Genomic DNA, 14,030 nt, shown 5'->3' on the forward strand with positions numbered 1-14,030 from the left:
TCCCAAGTGCTGGGATTAAAGGTGTACGTCACCACCTCCTGGCTGCAGCAAATGCTCTTAAACTATATTTCCAGCACCCTGAGCTATTTTCTTAATTTCCAATTGTCTATTAACTTGGATAAAATAATGCTGTCAAGTAGAAAGTGACCCTACTCCAATAGTTTTCCCATTAAGTATGTATCAGTTGTGTGTGGCTGCTGTAATGAGGATCCTCCATGAAATGATGTTAGAAATTTAGCATTAGAGCTCAATGGCAGAGTGCCACCTAGCATGTGGAAGATACTGGGTTTAATCCCCAGCATTGCAAAAGAAAGAAAAAATTACAAAGAATGCTGGTCCTAAGGGATCCTAAGTGGCCTGTTTTGGGTGGGTAATGCGTTTTTAGTTTAAAGTTCATGTACAGGCTGGTTATGGTAGTGCATGCCTATAATCTCAGCGTTTAGCAAGCACATAGAGGAGGATTGCCCTAAGTTTCAGGCCAGCCCAGGCTACACAGCAAAGCTTGTCTTAACATAACACACATGAGACACATTCACAACTTTGCTATGAGTGTTAGATCTAGGCTAAGTTTCAGCTATAGTAATGTTGGAAGTCTGCAGCTTCTCATTTGTTCTATCAGTTGGTAAATTTTTTGGCTTTTCCATGTATCATATTCTCTATATTATTAAATGATAGCCCCATGCGGTGCCACAGTATGAAAAGGAGCAAAATCAAGTTTGTTAGAATAGAGACCTACCTTCCCATTTGGACAGAATTCTGTACATTTGACACTTAACTCAGAGATGAGTTCTGGATAACGTAATGATGCGATCTTTAAGAAATGATGTATGTTTTTTGAGTATTTTTATGGAGATGATTCAATATATACCCATGTGTATGATATGAAGAAATCTAGGGGCTTTATCTTTCTCGCATTCTCTTAACTTTGGATTCAAAATTATCTGTAGTCAGATCCTTACTTTGAGAAGTTGCTGGTTTTCTTCTGTTGTTCTTTAGTAAAATGAGATATGCTTGTGAGATGCTATTTATTTATTTATTTATTTATTTATTTATTTATTTATTTGGTTTTTCGAGACAGGGTATCCTCTGTGTAGCCCTGGCTGTCCTGGAATTCACTCTGTAGACCAGGCTGGCCTCAAACTCAGAAATCCGCCTGCCTCTGCCTCCCAAGTGCTGGGATTAAAGGCATGAGCCATCACCACCTGGCAATATACTAAATTCTTAATTGAACTGCTTAAAACAATCTAACAAGGATGATAGTTACTGCTGACAAGAGAAGTAAACAAATCCAGAAAAATTTAAATACTTTTCACATGGTGAATGGGCTGTGAACACAGCCCCATTAGTGGAGCAAATTCTGTAATTTTTGTTGACTTGATGCCTTACATCGAAGTTTGGTTTTTGTTTGAAGAAATTTTTATTAATTAAAAAATAGAAAGATATGTAGCATAATTCAGTAGGTTATGCTTCTTGAGGACAGGTAAGTCCTGAGGTTTAAAGTTGGTATGTAAGACAAAGCTATTGGAGCCAAATTTCTTCTTAAAATTCCTGAGGTTGCTCATAATTGTTGTCTTCAGTGATGCTAACATATTTGCATATTTGGCTTTTCATTTTTAAGCATGGATTGCTTGCTTTTTTTATTAAAACAAACAAACAAAAAACAAAACCCAAAAACCAAAAGTTGTTTTTCTGTAAGCCCTATTGGTGCGTAGTGTTTCCATTTGCTAAACAGGAGTAATATCTGAAATGTGTCTGAGGAACTGAAGCCAGTATTGTCTTCTAGGACAGACCTTACATTTCCACCTCTCTACTGCCTAGGTCTACAGTCTTTATCTCTCTAACTAAAAAAAAAAAAAAAAAAAAAAAATTTTTTTTTTTTTTTCATTATTGGCTGGGTGGTGCATGTACAATAGGGAGCCTATGGAGGTATGAAGACAACTTTGGGGAGTCCATTTTTTTTCCTTCTTCCTTAAATGGCTTCTGGGAATTGAACTCAAGCTGCCAGGCTTATGTAACAAGAGCCCTTATCTGCTGACTCATCTCACTTGTTTAGTGAGGTTTAGTCTTGTGAAATTTCGAGCTATATTGCCCAGGCGACATTGAGTTCACAATAATCTTTCTGCCTCAGCCTTCTGAATGCTGAAATTACAAGCATTTGCCACAATGTACAGCTCCTAATCTGAGTCTCACCCAGATTTTTCTATCATCATCTTTTTTTTGTCCTGAAGTCCACACTGATCTTGTCAATTATGATCCATCAAGAACCCCTGCTTTGAGGTTGTAGACTTGACAGAAGGCAGATGTGATGTGAAGCTTGGCTTTCCAGTCTTCACAACCATCATCAGAGATTTGAGTTACTCTGATAGCGAGATGGGATTTCTGCCACCCTGTCTGGTTCTGAATAATATGTGGGTTGTATGCCCCAGGGTATCACCGAGGCTGAGCGAGAGGCTTTTGAGCTGCTTCCAGATGATGAACGCCAGTGCATAAAGTGCAAGACCACGTGTTTCCTATCTGCCCTGGCTTGCTATGACTGCCCAGATGGCCTTGTCTGCCTTTCTCACATCAATGACCTCTGCAAGTGCTCCAGTAGCCGCCAGTACCTTCGGTAAGTCTAGGACCTATACAAAGAAAGTAGGAGAGTATCAAGTTGGGCTAAAGTGTACTCTGCCCTGTCCTTTTCCAGGTATCGGTACACCTTGGATGAGCTTCCTGCCATGCTACATAAACTGAAAGTTCGAGCTGAGTCCTTTGACACCTGGGCTAACAAAGTACGAGTGGCCCTGGAGGTGGAAGATGGGCGGAAGCGCAGTGAGTGACTGGGGGTGGGGACTCTGTAGACAAGTTCTACTCTTGTTTCTTCTGTAGCCTTTTTCCTCTGCCTTGACCTAATATTGCCTAATCCTTCCTACTCTCTTTCTCCAGGCCTGGAAGAACTGAGAGCACTAGAATCTGAGGCTCGTGAGCGAAGGTTTCCTAACAGTGAGCTTCTACAGCGACTGAAGAACTGCCTGAGTGAAGCAGAGGCTTGTGTGTCCCGGGCTCTGGGATTGGTCAGTGGGCAGGAAGCTGGGTACGTTGATGTGAGGTGTTGCAGCACAGATAGCTTGCTACTGCTGAAAAGTGTGTTACAAGGGGTGGATTCTGAATACAGTGAGGTCCTTGAAACATTAGCAGGAAGTTGCCAAGTGTGAGGTGATAGCCTGGGAAGTACTGCAGAGTACAAGGAGAACAGGCAACTTTTCATGGAGAAGGAGAGCCTTGGCAATAAGAAAAGTTAGAAGTGTTTATTTTATAATCAGCATCTATAGAAGATTTGAGAGGTAGATTGAGAGAGTTTATGGGCAGAGAGGAGTGTAGGGAGTTTAGGGACTTGCAGTGTAACTTCCTGTTTATCTAGTATATGAGCTTGGGTTTCTATTTCCAGCTACATGCAGGTTAGTGGGAATGTAAGAATAAAGTCTGGCTTCTGTTAGCATCACTAGCTGATAAGCTTCTTCACCCTCCAAGTGTTTCCCTCTCTCTTCCTATCTCTTCACCCTATGAATAGGCTTAGATTTAAAAAGTCCTCCCTATAGCCTGGGCAATTGTGGGAACATTGAGACACAAGATTGAAGATAGAAGGAACAGATATGGCAAGGAGTGGTTTGGGCACACAAGAAAGGAGGGCTCTGGGTTTGGATCTGAAATCTCATACATGAAACTCCATAGCCCCGACAGGGTGGCTGGTCTACAGATGACCCTGGCTGAGCTACAGGATTTTCTGGGCCAGATGAACAACCTGCCCTGTGCCATGCGCCAGATTGGAGATGTCAAGGTGAGGAGAGGTGGGTTTAGGTAAGACAGGGTGCGTGTATGAGAAAATAGTGTAAAGTATGAGCAAAGTTTTAGGTTTGGGATTTGGGACAAGGAACAGAGATAGGAATAAAGCTGTTGAGACAAGGGAAGGTTTGCCTGAGGAAGTAAAAGGTAACAAGGGTGTTTGTTGAGCCTGAAACAATGAATAAAGTTCATAAAAATAGAAGGATGAAGAAGGCAGGGGACTCCAGAGTGAGCATGAGGGTTTATGTAGCATAATATTTCTCAGTGTGGAGGATCTCTTAGTACTTTGCGAACAGAGTCCCATGTAGAGAGAAGTAAAGTACAAATTTATGATCAACCATGAATAAAACTGCCTAGGAATGTGCATTTTAATGCATTCCATAGGGTATTGTAATAAGCAGTCAATTGTTACAGGAACTACTGTTTTAGTCCAGACAATGACAGTTCAGTCCATGTCAGATTACCATTTATCAAAAGTTTGTGTTAGGAGGTGCTGGAACAGGATATGTTGTGGGTCTTTTTAAGTGGCCTCATCTGAAGGGTTTGTTCTTTATTCGTCGTGTATTCTGGTAGGGTATTCTGGAACAGGTGGAAGCCTACCAGGCTGAGGCCCGTGAGGCCCTGGTCTCACAGCCCTCCAGTCCAGGGCTGCTGCAGTCCTTGTTGGAGAGAGGGCAACAGCTGGGTGTGGAGGTACCTGAAGCCCAGCAGCTCCAAAGGCAGGTGGAACAGGCACGGTGGCTGGATGAGGTAAAACGCACGCTGGCTCCCTCTGCCCGAAGGGGTACCCTGGCCATCATGCGGGGACTGTTGGTTGCGGGCGCCAGTGTAGCCCCTAGCCCTGCTGTGGATAAGGCCCAGGCAGAGCTTCAGGAGCTGCTGACCATCGCGGAACGCTGGGAAGAGAAAGCCCACCTCTGCTTAGAGGCCAGGTGAGTCTAACCCTTCCCTCCCTGCTGTTTATTTAAAATGTTAGTGGAGAATCTGAAGAAAATGCCTGTGGGTGGCCTTGGGCATCACTCCCCACTGTAGATATATTGAGTTTCTCTGCTCTTTTATTCTTGATCTTGGTTTTTTTTCCGTTTCTTCTCAAGTCTGTATATATAGAGGCAGAGGTAGGCTGATGTGTGTGCATGTGCATGCGGGCGTGTGTGCGTGCGTGTAGCCCAGTACCAATAGGTCAGCATATAAACATGCTCAGAAGCACAGGAAACAAGCAGACAGGCTACACAAGTGATAAGAGTGTAAACTTCTAGCAGGCTGACAGAGTGGCAAACATAGGTGCAAGAACTATGGCAGAGGATATATGGGTGTATGCAATCTGAAGTAAACAGAACCTGGCAACCATCTTTACCAACATAAAAGCACAGAAGTGGCAGAAAGAATAACAAGAGCACAGCTACTGATCAGGCTGTGCTCTGATCCATAGACCAAACTGGCCTGTTCTCCCGCCCCTTCTTTTGTTGTTTTTAGGCAGAAGCATCCACCAGCTACACTTGAGGCCATAATCCATGAAGCAGAAAACATCCCTGTTCATCTGCCCAATATCCAGTCTCTCAAGGAGGCTCTTGCTAAGGCCCGGGCATGGATTGCTGATGTGGATGAGATCCAAGTAAGGACCACACCTAGACTTTCCATGTTGCCAGAAGAGATGATATACAGGCTTGTGCTGTGTTGCATAGCTAGAGAGGGGGGTGAGGTATCACATATTGTGAGGAAACAAAATGTTTGCAGAACAATATTACGAGAGGGTCTTCTGAGGCTGGCCTGAAGGATGTGGAGTGCTGGCTGAGATGTGGATGGTAGAGCAAGGAGACAGGTGTTATGAGAGTAGAAAGGGACCTGGCAGTAGGTAGAAAAGGAAGACCACAAAAGCGTAGTTAGTGCAGTATCCCTGAAGAGTGACTGGCTACCTGGACTGAGCCAGTTAGTAGATGTAGGTATCATGCATGGTAGAGGGTACTCCTGAGGACAGTGTCAGTTGTTTCTGCTTTGAGACTATGAGGGCAGACCATCTTTCAAGCTCAGACCAGACAGAGAATTAGTAGATATTTGCAAATTCAACTTGCCCTTTTCTCTCACCTGTGCTCAGAATGGTGACCACTACCCTTGCTTGGATGACTTGGAGGGCCTTGTAGCTGTGGGTCGGGACCTCCCTGTGGGGCTGGAGGAACTAAGACAGCTAGAGCTACAGGTACTGACAGCACACTCCTGGAGAGAAAAGGCCTCCAAGACCTTCCTCAAGAAGAACTCCTGCTACACATTATTGGAGGTGAGACCTAGCACTTTTACCTATAGCCTCTTCTTACCTAGCTGACCCGTTTTGAGGTAGTTTATATGAGAATATGAGTTTTTGAGGGGGCATGGGTGAGGGGAGGAAAGAATATGGGGAGGTAGGGAAGCCTGGTCATTTGCCTCTGTCTGCCTGCCTCAGGTGCTCTGCCCGTGTGCAGACGCCGGCTCAGACAGCACCAAACGCAGCCGGTGGATGGAGAAGGAGCTGGGGTTGTACAAATCTGACACAGAGTTGTTGGGGCTGTCTGCGCAGGACCTCAGGGACCCAGGCTCTGTGGTAAGAAGCTTAGATACAGATGGGTAAAGAGCCTGGTGATGATTGTCTGAACCCTGTGACCATGGGCAGACCACTTGCTTCCTGAGCTCAGTTTTCCTGGTTTGGGAGTGGGGTATTGAGTTCAGAGAATGAGAGAATCAGATTGCTTACCTGTTCTTCCCCCTTTCCTGGGCACGGCAGATCGTGGCCTTCAAAGAGGGGGAGCAGAAGGAGAAAGAAGGGATCCTGCAGCTTCGTCGTACCAACTCAGCCAAGCCAAGTCCACTGACATCGTTGACAACAGCCTCTACAGCTTCTATCTGCGTGTGTGGGCAAGTGCCAGCTGGGGTGGGAGCTCTGCAGTGTGACCTGTGTCAGGACTGGTTCCATGGGCGCTGTGTGACAGTACCCCGCCTCCTCAGCTCCCAGAGGTCCAGTCTTACCTCATCCCCACTGCTGGCCTGGTGGGAATGGGACACCAAATTCTTGTGCCCTCTGTGTATGCGCTCACGGCGCCCACGCTTGGAAACCATCCTGGCACTGCTGGTAGCCCTACAGAGACTGCCTGTACGGCTGCCTGAGGGTGAGGCTCTACAGTGCCTCACAGAGAGAGCCATCAGCTGGCAAGGCCGTGCCAGACAGGTTTTGGCCTCTGAGGAAGTGACTGCTCTGTTGGGACGGCTGGCTGAACTCCGCCAACGGCTACAGGCTGAATCCAAGCCTGAGGAATCCCTGGCTTACTCTTCAGATGGTGCAGAGGGCACTGGCAATATGCCTAAGGTGAGCCTAGCTCTTAACTTCAAATTCCTGTCCCCCTAGCCTATACATCTAGCTCTGCCCCTGTTTCTCCAGTTTTAAATCTCCTTTGGCCCAGCCTTTTTGTTCCATCCTGTTATCTGTCCAAATTCCTAAACCCTGCTCTCTGCTTGACATCCCATGTTTGCCTTCCTCCAAGTGATAGAGTCTTCCAGGTTTGGCATGGGTGAAGGAAGAGTAGGGCCTGGCTCTTCAGTTCAGTTACCCCTTGCCTTTTCCTGATCTTGATATTTGATAGGTCCAGGGGCTGTTGGAGAATGGGGACAGTGTGACCAGTCCTGAAAAGGTAGCCACAGAGGAGGGCTCAGGTAAGAGAGGTAGGTCTAGCTGTAGTGTGAGTGGGATGTTGAATGGATATTATCAGTGTGGCCCCTGATGTCCTCAGCTCTGTTATAGTGGTATAGGATAAGACCAAGGGCAGCCTCTAATCCAGCCTGTCTCTGCATCTTCCAGATCTGGAGCTGCTATCCTCGATATTACCACAGTTGTCTGGCCCTGTGTTGGAACTGCCTGAGGCAACCCGAGCCCCACTGGAGGAACTTATGATGGAAGGGGATCTACTTGAGGTGACCCTAGATGAGAATCATAGCATCTGGCAGCTGCTGCAGGCTGGGCAGCCTCCAGACTTGAAGAGAGTCCAGACACTTCTGGAGGTAAGGAGAGGAGTCGTTATTGACATGGCCAGGTCAGGCCAAGTAGGCAGAGAGCCCTGACTACTTGCGTGTACTTGTCTTTTGGGAGAGGGAGAGTGGGATATATATATAGTCCCAGGCTATATATATATAGCTATATAGTCCAGGCTGGCCTTAAAATTCATGGCAATCTTCTTGCTTTAGCCTTGCAAGTGCTGGGATTACAGGCATGCACCACCAGACCCCACTTATACAACTCGGTCTTTTTGCCTTCTGTGTTCACAGCTGGAGAAGGCAGAGCGCCATGGTAGTCGGACACGAGGCCGAGCCCTAGAGAGGAGACGGCGGAGGAAGGTGGATCGGGGTGGGGAGCCTGATGACCCGGCACGAGAGGAGCTAGAGCCAAAGAGGGTACGGAGCTCAGGACCAGAAGCCGAGGAAGTCCAGGAGGAAGAGGAGCTGGAGGAGGAGACTGGGGGTGAGGTCCCTCCTGTACCCTTCCCCAACAGTAGCAGCCCCAGCACCCAGGAGGACCAGGATGGCTTAGAACCAGTGTTAGAGGCTGGTTCAGACACCTCAACCCCTTTCTCTACTCTGACTTCCCGGCTGTTGATGTCCTGCCCACAGCAGCCATCTCTGCAACAATTGTGACAGTGGCTGAGCCTAGCACAGACCCCAACAAAGATCCTTCCTTGGCCTCAAGGATCCTTTCTGACCATCAAGCCTGCTTCTTGGAGGTGGGCGGGTAGGTGGAGAGACTTCCCCCTCACCACCATCCCCAAGATCGTGACTTTTATATTCTGACTCCAAGGTATTGTTCAGACCTCAGCTCCTGGGGGCCGGCCCCTGGAGTCCTGCGTCCCTGGTAACCTCTAACCAGCATTCCCAGACACCAGAGGCAGATAGACAGGTGGGCAGGGGATCTACTGGGGCTGGGCCAGCACCATTCCAGAGACAAATCCAGGGCACATGCAAACTGGGGGACCTCTCCCTTATCCCCAGTTCTGACCCTGGGTCAGGCCATGCTACACTAACCTTCCCTCCCCACTTCACACTTTTGCCTCCCCCCTCCATTTTACTTCTTTCCTCTCCCCTTCATCTTTTCCCTTCCCCTTACTGTTCCACCCAGGAGGAGGAAACTTCACATAGCTGTCCTGACCTTTTTATTTTAAATGAATTTTGTTGGGGTTGAGCAGGGCTGCCTATGGTCTGAAGGCTTTTGGTGCTTGTCCACACACCCACCTCAACCCTTCCTGCCCATCCTCCCCATCTCCTTTCCTCCTCCTGGGTTCATGCTGTAATAAAGAAGATTGTTGGTGTGTAATTAATTTGTTCAAAAGGAGAAAAAAAAGCAAAACAAGGAACTTTGTTTCAACTAAAGCCTATTTTAATTTTATTTTATTATTTTCCTCATTAGAAATAAAACCCTTAGGAATGTTTTTTTGGAAACATGTTTCTGAAGTGCATTTCTCTTCAAAAAGAGAGCAGAACCTTCCTCGCCTGTTAATGGAGCAGCTGCAGTGCCAGTTAGTGGTAGTGCCAGGGCCAGGGAAGCAGGGCTCTGAATTTGAATCTTACCACTTCTCTCTAAACTTGGAAAAGATATCCTTCCTGTTCCTCCCCCAAGCCATTTCCCTGTCTTCAGACTGGTGGGCACTGGCCCCCTTTGATAATTTGCACAACAGCTTCCCCTAGCTTTGTGCTCTTGATTTCCTGTTCTCTGGGGGACTTTTTCTTCATGGCTTTATTGAGGTAGAGTTTCCATGCTATAAAGTTCAGCTGTTTTAAATATGTAATTTGGTGAGTCAGACCATCCTTGATGTTTCTTCATTAGTTCTTTCTGCCCCTAATGAATGTGTGGTTAATTTGTAATTTCTGTGTCACTGTTAAACTGCTCTATTGAGATGAAATTTGCATAGTATACAGTTCATCCACTTAAAGTATACAATTCAGTGACTTTTAGTATATTCCAGTCATTGAATGAATCATCACTGCAAAAAATTTTAGAATGTTTTTACAACCCTCAGAATAAACCCCACATTGCCTAGGTATTCCCTCCTTACTCCCATTTGTCTCTTCTGGACATTTTATATAAATGAAATTATACAATATGTGATCCTTTTGTGTCTGGCTTCTTTGACTTGGCATAGTAGCTTCAAGCCCATTAATAGTCCTACAATAGTTGTATTTTCACCCTTCTGAGCTTGAAAGAAGAAGGGACTATGCTTGATTAGGGGACTGACCTCCTGAAATACGTTTATACATGTTTTTGTGGGTATCTATATGCATTTTTTCCCAGATTAAGACCCACTAGATTTATAAAGGAACCATAACCCTCTAAAGACTAGGAACATTCTTATGGTTCTGAGAGTTCTCTGTCCAGAGTTTGCCTAGGAGATACAGAAGGAAGCAAAAACTTGGAGGTCCTGTTTCACTAGCTAACTTCCAGGCATCCCTGGCTTCTCCAAGGTTTTTCCTCTTCTCAAGGTTGTATAAGGTGTTACAGGCTAAAGTCAAATCTTGATCCCTAGCTCAGGAACTCAGCACACCAGCACTCTTACTTTGCCCTTCCTCATTTATATGTTCAGAAGGATTATTTTGCTCCATTTCTCCCCTTCCCCAGGATTTCCAGTTGCTAGAAATTTAGTGATATGTCTCACCCTCTTTGGGTGGCTTTCAGGGGTGGGAGCATGGCTTACACCTACCTGCCTTATGCAGTTTTTTAGTCTATGTTGAAAGGTAAACACCAGTAAACAGTGACTGCCCCTGCCCTGGGTCCATTTTGATACTAAGTTTCATTCAAGGGTCTGGCCTTTGTCCAGCCATTGAAATTAATCATGGTTTCCAGTGAGAGTTGGAAGTAGCAGAAGAGACACCCAAAGGAGCTTGATCTTGACATTTTACTACCACTCTACTCCAAGAAGCTAGGCACAGGAAGAAGTGGCCAAAGGAAAGGTGAAGATGGTGCCTACAACATCTCCTAGGCTAGTAAATTGTTCAGGCCAAGGTAGGGGTCCTTTGTGGTATGGGTCTGTCCCTTACCAATTTTCAGACAGCCTTTCTCAGCTTGATTTCCCTGCTGTATCCCTTATACACTTTATGCTCCTTTCACAGTGTACATGTAATAACAAATTATTGATGCAAAACTGTCTTAATTAGGCTTCTGTTGCTGTGATAGAACACCACGACCAACTTGGGGAAGAAAGGGTTTATTTCCTCTTACAGCTTGTAGTCCATCCAGGGAAGGAGGCAGGAGCCTGGGGGCAGGAGCTGATGCAGAGGCCATGGAAGAGTTCTGTTTACTGGCTTACTCATCATGACTTGCTCAGCCTACATATTGCACCCAGGACCACCAGCCCAGGGATGGCACAGCCCACAGTGAGCTAGGTCCTGCAATGTCAGTCATCAATCAAGAAAATGCACCCTGGGCTTGCCCAAAGGCCAATCTGAAGGAAGCATTTTCTCAATTGGGTTTTCCCTCTTCCTCCAGGAGCGCACCAAATGAGTGGGCAAGTTTTACCTCAGAGTCATTTAGTTTACAGATATCATCTTGCTGCTATGTCCTACCAGAGCGTTCCACTCCTGTCAGGATAGCATCTGAGTATGCAGGGGTGGAAAGAGATACAGCTTCTATTAAGGACAAATCTCTCTTCCTCCTCCCCCCGTTCTCCATTCTCCTCTCTTATTGAGACAGAGTCAGTATCCCTGGCTGTCCCGGAACTCACTATGTATGTAGACCAGTCTAGCCTCAGACTCACAGGGATCTACCTGCCTCTGCCTCCTGAGTGCTTAGATTAAAGATGTGCCGCCACATCCAGCATCTAAATTCCTCTCTTGGCCCAACTGTGCATTTCCTCCTGTCTCTAGCTTTTCAGTGTCTCCACTGTGCCTTAAGTCATGTCCAAAACACTAGGTTTAATGAATCTTTTTCCCACCTGCCTGAAGTATCTATCCTGAGAGTTCCTGGAAGAGAAAAACAAGAACCAGGTCTGAGTCCTCTGTTACTTCAAGGCTGGGTGTTGGGAATCTTGTACTGTCAGTTCAGAAAGAGGTAGATCAAGCAGCATTTCCAACCCCACACTACATGTGAATTCTGTTCCTTATGCACTGTATGAAGTCTGCTGATCCAGGATGACACTCTGGAAGTCATTTGGGTCTGGACCAAGATCACTAGAGCCCTGAAAGAAAAACATTAACCATGTGTCCTAGAAGACCTGAAATTAGGGGATGCTTAAATCCTGGGTGCCACACTCCATGTAAGGTACTTGGCAAAGTTCTTAGTAAGCACATAAGGAATAGGTCCCTAGGATAATACGCTGGGCCTAGCCAAAACTTGACAGGGTTATGATAACCATTTTCGATGCAAAAATACTCAATAAAGCCCTCTTTATATCAGAAGGGGTCTAAGTAATTGGTGTGCCACTAGGCTGTTGTTCATATTGGAACTTTATTTACTGTTAGTAAACTGGGACATCAGCAATGCTGGCTAAGTAGGTAGAAGCTCCTATTGCTACTGTTCTGTGGTATCATTCCCATGCCTGTTTATATTGGGTGTGTATTGCTGTAAAACAGTAACATGGCTGGCACATACCTTTAAAACCAAAACTATGGAGGTAAGAGCAGAAAGATTGCAAATTTGAAGCTAGCCTGAGTTGTAGAGTGGGACCCTGTCTCAAACAAAAGCCAAAGCTGCCATAAAGCAACATTTAGCTGACTTCAAGGTTCTTCACAATCAAGGTGTCAGCCAGCACAGCTGTCATCTTCTGGCATATTGGCTTAGGATGTACTTAGAAGTTCTGTAGTTGGCTGTTTACAGGACTCAGTTTCTTGAATGTGGGTGAATCTTTTCATAGGGCAGCTCACCATATGGCTGCCTGCTTCATGAGATCAAGGTGGGCAAGAGGCAGAAATGACATTTCATTGTTTTTGCAATTGACAATATTAATTAGAAGCCATTAAGAGGGAAAAGGGGGCGGGAAGGTCTAGACCATCTTCAGAAGGAAGTAATTAAGAGGATGGGGGTTCGTTGGGGGTCATCGGGGGTCATCTTGGAGATGAACTGTTATAGTTTACTTAATCATTCATGTCCCTTCCACATACAAAATATATCCACTCCTTAAGTTCTCTTAAGTCACATCCCATTACTGCATAACCTCAAAGGTGCTAAATATGAATGAATTGCCTTGGGCATAATCCCTACATATGTCTCAAGTACTGTTTTTCTCTATGGATGGAACTGTGAAACTTAAAACCACATTATCCATCCCTACCACTTCCTAATATACAATGGTGGAAAGGCATATACAGACATTCCAGTTCAAAACAGGCAAATGATATGCGTGTGCCCGTGGCAATTGGAAACAGAAGCTACTGGTCCATTTCAAGTTAAATCCAGCTGGGCAAATGAAGTTCCTTGAATTGATTCCAAAACTGACGACGATTTTTCATATTCCTGTCTTCTGCTTTCTGGGCTCTTGCTGTCACCTGTGCTTTTTCATGAGCAGTAGCACAACCGAGATTTTTTTATACTGTTTCCTGCCAGAATTTTGGAGGGCCAGTGACTTCTTGCAGCGTGTATGTAATCAATTACTGTGAAGGCAAAGGGCTTTAGACTTCTTTTTGGCATGTTGAGCATTCAGCAGTAAACTACAATGAGATTGGCCTTCAGGGCAACCCTGATTTAGAGCGCATGCCTGTCATCATGGCCACTTTGTTCAGAAACCTGTTGGCAAAGATAAAGGTGACAGGATAGAGATTGGCCACACCCATAGAATGGAGTATCTCCCTTGAGATTTTCTATAGTGGTGCTTGTTTATATGGGTCATGAAAATTCTCACACTGTGCTCATTCCAAAATGTACAGCCATTTGCATAGGCCTTTTTCTTCAGATGTCTTGTCAATATTTCAGTCTTGTTATTTCCAAATCCTCGACTGTATGCAGACACAAATCAGCAAGCTGTCTATGCTTTTGACTGTTTCTGTAATAGTAATTTTAATCAACCCAAAGTGGAGCTGTAACTCTGAAAGTAGCCACTTGTAGCAGATGCCAGCATGTCCTGCAGAACATCTGTAAGCCAAGCTTGAATATTGTATCCCTTAGTTGTCTGGTCTCAAGGAACCTCCCCATGGGGTCTCAGATGAGGAAAAAAGGATGACAATGTAGCAAGTGTGAGTTTCCAGACCTGCACATAATTTACCAGACCTGATGG

At 45.5% G+C, this 14,030-nt stretch overlaps 1 protein-coding gene across 3 annotated transcripts in view; it reads left to right on the forward strand.

The window, feature by feature from the left end:
• LOC116089874 (lysine-specific demethylase 5C) overlaps positions 1-8,536 on the forward strand; it is a 27,975-nt gene extending 19,439 nt beyond the window's left edge. Inside the window, exons 10-21 of one of the 3 annotated variants that reach the window (XM_031369470.1) lie at positions 2,427-2,608; positions 2,687-2,811; positions 2,926-3,073; positions 3,712-3,817; positions 4,396-4,754; positions 5,296-5,434; positions 5,915-6,094; positions 6,257-6,394; positions 6,575-7,153; positions 7,428-7,506; positions 7,643-7,842; positions 8,107-8,536. In XM_031369470.1, coding sequence (XP_031225330.1) covers positions 2,427-2,608; positions 2,687-2,811; positions 2,926-3,073; positions 3,712-3,817; positions 4,396-4,754; positions 5,296-5,434; positions 5,915-6,094; positions 6,257-6,394; positions 6,575-7,153; positions 7,428-7,506; positions 7,643-7,842; positions 8,107-8,472 — 2,601 coding nt within the window. In that variant the 3' untranslated portion in view covers positions 8,473-8,536. The remainder of the gene's footprint in view (positions 1-2,426; positions 2,609-2,686; positions 2,812-2,925; positions 3,074-3,711; positions 3,818-4,395; positions 4,755-5,295; positions 5,435-5,914; positions 6,095-6,256; positions 6,395-6,574; positions 7,154-7,427; positions 7,507-7,642; positions 7,843-8,106) is intronic. The other 2 variants (XM_031369480.1, XM_031369488.1) reach the window with 2 other exon arrangements.
• The last annotated feature ends 5,494 nt before the right edge of the window (positions 8,537-14,030 follow it).

The sequence above is a fragment of the Mastomys coucha genome, chromosome X (genome assembly GCF_008632895.1).
Source record: "Mastomys coucha isolate ucsf_1 chromosome X, UCSF_Mcou_1, whole genome shotgun sequence".
In the NCBI taxonomy this organism is placed as follows: domain Eukaryota; kingdom Metazoa; phylum Chordata; class Mammalia; order Rodentia; family Muridae; genus Mastomys; species Mastomys coucha.